At 37.5% G+C, this 1,953-nt stretch overlaps 1 protein-coding gene across 1 annotated transcript in view; it reads left to right on the top strand.

Annotated features, from left to right (window-relative positions):
• NELL2 (neural EGFL like 2) overlaps positions 1 to 1,953 on the top strand; it is a 150,013-nt gene that overhangs the window by 70,638 nt on the left and 77,422 nt on the right. Inside the window, exon 12 of the mRNA XM_035334601.1 lies at positions 476 to 604. Coding sequence (XP_035190492.1) covers positions 476 to 604 — 129 coding nt within the window. The remainder of the gene's footprint in view (positions 1 to 475; positions 605 to 1,953) is intronic.

Below are 1,953 nucleotides of genomic sequence, written 5' to 3'. Positions count from 1 at the left end.
AAGGGGGGGGGAATTGGGCTAATCCCATTAGTTAATAAATTACCGAAAGTCTAAGCTACTGAGCTCTTTTACAAATGTCTGACCAGACAAAAAATAAAATAAAATAAAATAAAATAAAATAAAATAAAATAAAATAAAATAAATATATATAATTATGAGGTGTCCTGTAAAAGTACTTAACAATGACAAGGAGACTGTAAGGGGATTTAAGCAAGCCATCTACCCCCTACCCAGCTGCCTTCAGATCAACGCCATAACCTGCAATTGAATCGAAGACCTAGAGACAGTCTGTTCTTGTGGCCTTTACTACTCCTTTCATCTGCTGCATGCTTGATACAATTTATTTTTCAGAGTCTCATGAGCAATAGAAAGGTATTCTTTGACCTAACTGAAAAAAGATAGGCTTGTCTTTGACAGGGATGTTTTATAATCCCTGGATGCTTTTTAACCCTCAATCATATTTGTTTCTGAACAGGCCATGACTTTTGCACCGAAGGACACAACTGCATGGAGCATTCTGTCTGCCGAAACCTGGATGACAGAGCTGTCTGTAGCTGCCGAGATGGCTTCAGAGCCCTTCGAGAGGACAACGCCTACTGTGAAGGTAACACCTTGTAAAGATGCTTAGCTCCACTGTATTATTTACTGCAGAAAGAATGTATTAATTCATGAGTTGTCAAAGTGATGTGCCTATTAAATGGAATGAATTAGATATGCAGCATATTAATCAGCTAGAATAATTATATCTCCAATTAAGTTTATTTATTTATTTATTTTATTAAATTCTGATCAGTGTAGAAGTTGCAATTTGCTATGGCTGAGGTCTGGAATTAGAAGCACACTTCCATAGGAATGTTTTCCTTTATTTCCATGATATACAGGCAACTTAAAAGTCAGCCATCTAAATGGCATTTCAGTATGATAGTTTCTCTTTTCACCCCTGTCTGTTCCTATTCTCTCAACCCAGGAAGTAAGTAAATACAATACACTAAATACAAGTATTAATTAGATACTAGCTAATCATACTGAGTGATGATTTATAATTTGAGTGGCTCTTTTGGTATCAGGGAGCAACAAGCTACTTAATAAGAAGAGATGCTTCTAAAATTTGTATTTTTAAATTCTTGTGTAATCCTGTGAAAGAAAAACCAACCCCATGCAGCAGCAAAAGCCAAAGCCGATCTGCTTTTGTGCTAACTGTTGCTCTTTCTTGTGAAACCCCTGATTCTGCAAGCCCCAAATACTGGTATCACATACATAATACCGGTGTGCTAACAAGTCATTCTTATAGTAAAGCTTAAGTGTTGCCAGCAGCATGGCCTTTGACTAATGAGCAGTTTGGTTCAGATTTAGCCAGCTGAACTGAAAATTAAGCATAAGTGAGTAGAGTCCTCTGTAGTCTCACCTAATACCTGGATTGCTCTCTGGTGATGTTCAATTAAGTGGGATGAATTGGGGCATTTTAAGACAGTTTCTTTGGCTAAACTCTGCAAAAGTTAATGCCTGCAGCTTACTTGAATTAGTAGCTGCATTAACCTTGGTGGTAATGCTCATCTGTAAATTTAGATGTGAGAACTCCTGACTGTTTTCAGGAAATGAGTGTACGATTAATTCAGCTTCACATACATCTCTGCTTAATGTTTATGGTAAGCCACTTAATGGAAATCAAGTAGGAGTTAGAACTAAGTCATACAGAAACAAATCCCTTGCCCCTCATCCTGTTCCAGAAGACATCTGACATCAGGACCAGTTGTATAGTTTGGTCTGTGTTGCAGCATCAGCCACTTTTTGCCACATAGTCCTTGGAGACTACGCAGAGGCTTAGACTGCAGAACTGCATTTCAGGGAGATTTCATCAGCCACTACTGTTTTGAGAGAGTCGTTGAAACTGTGGAATTAGAGTGAAATCATATACTTTAAGAAATTTCTTTCTTTCTTTCTTTCTTTCTTTCT

Source organism: Oxyura jamaicensis, chromosome 1, assembly GCF_011077185.1.
Source record: "Oxyura jamaicensis isolate SHBP4307 breed ruddy duck chromosome 1, BPBGC_Ojam_1.0, whole genome shotgun sequence".
Lineage (NCBI taxonomy): Eukaryota > Metazoa > Chordata > Aves > Anseriformes > Anatidae > Oxyura > Oxyura jamaicensis.
The sequence above is the reverse complement of the archived record's forward strand: the minus strand, read 5'-3'. Positions and strand labels throughout refer to the sequence as shown.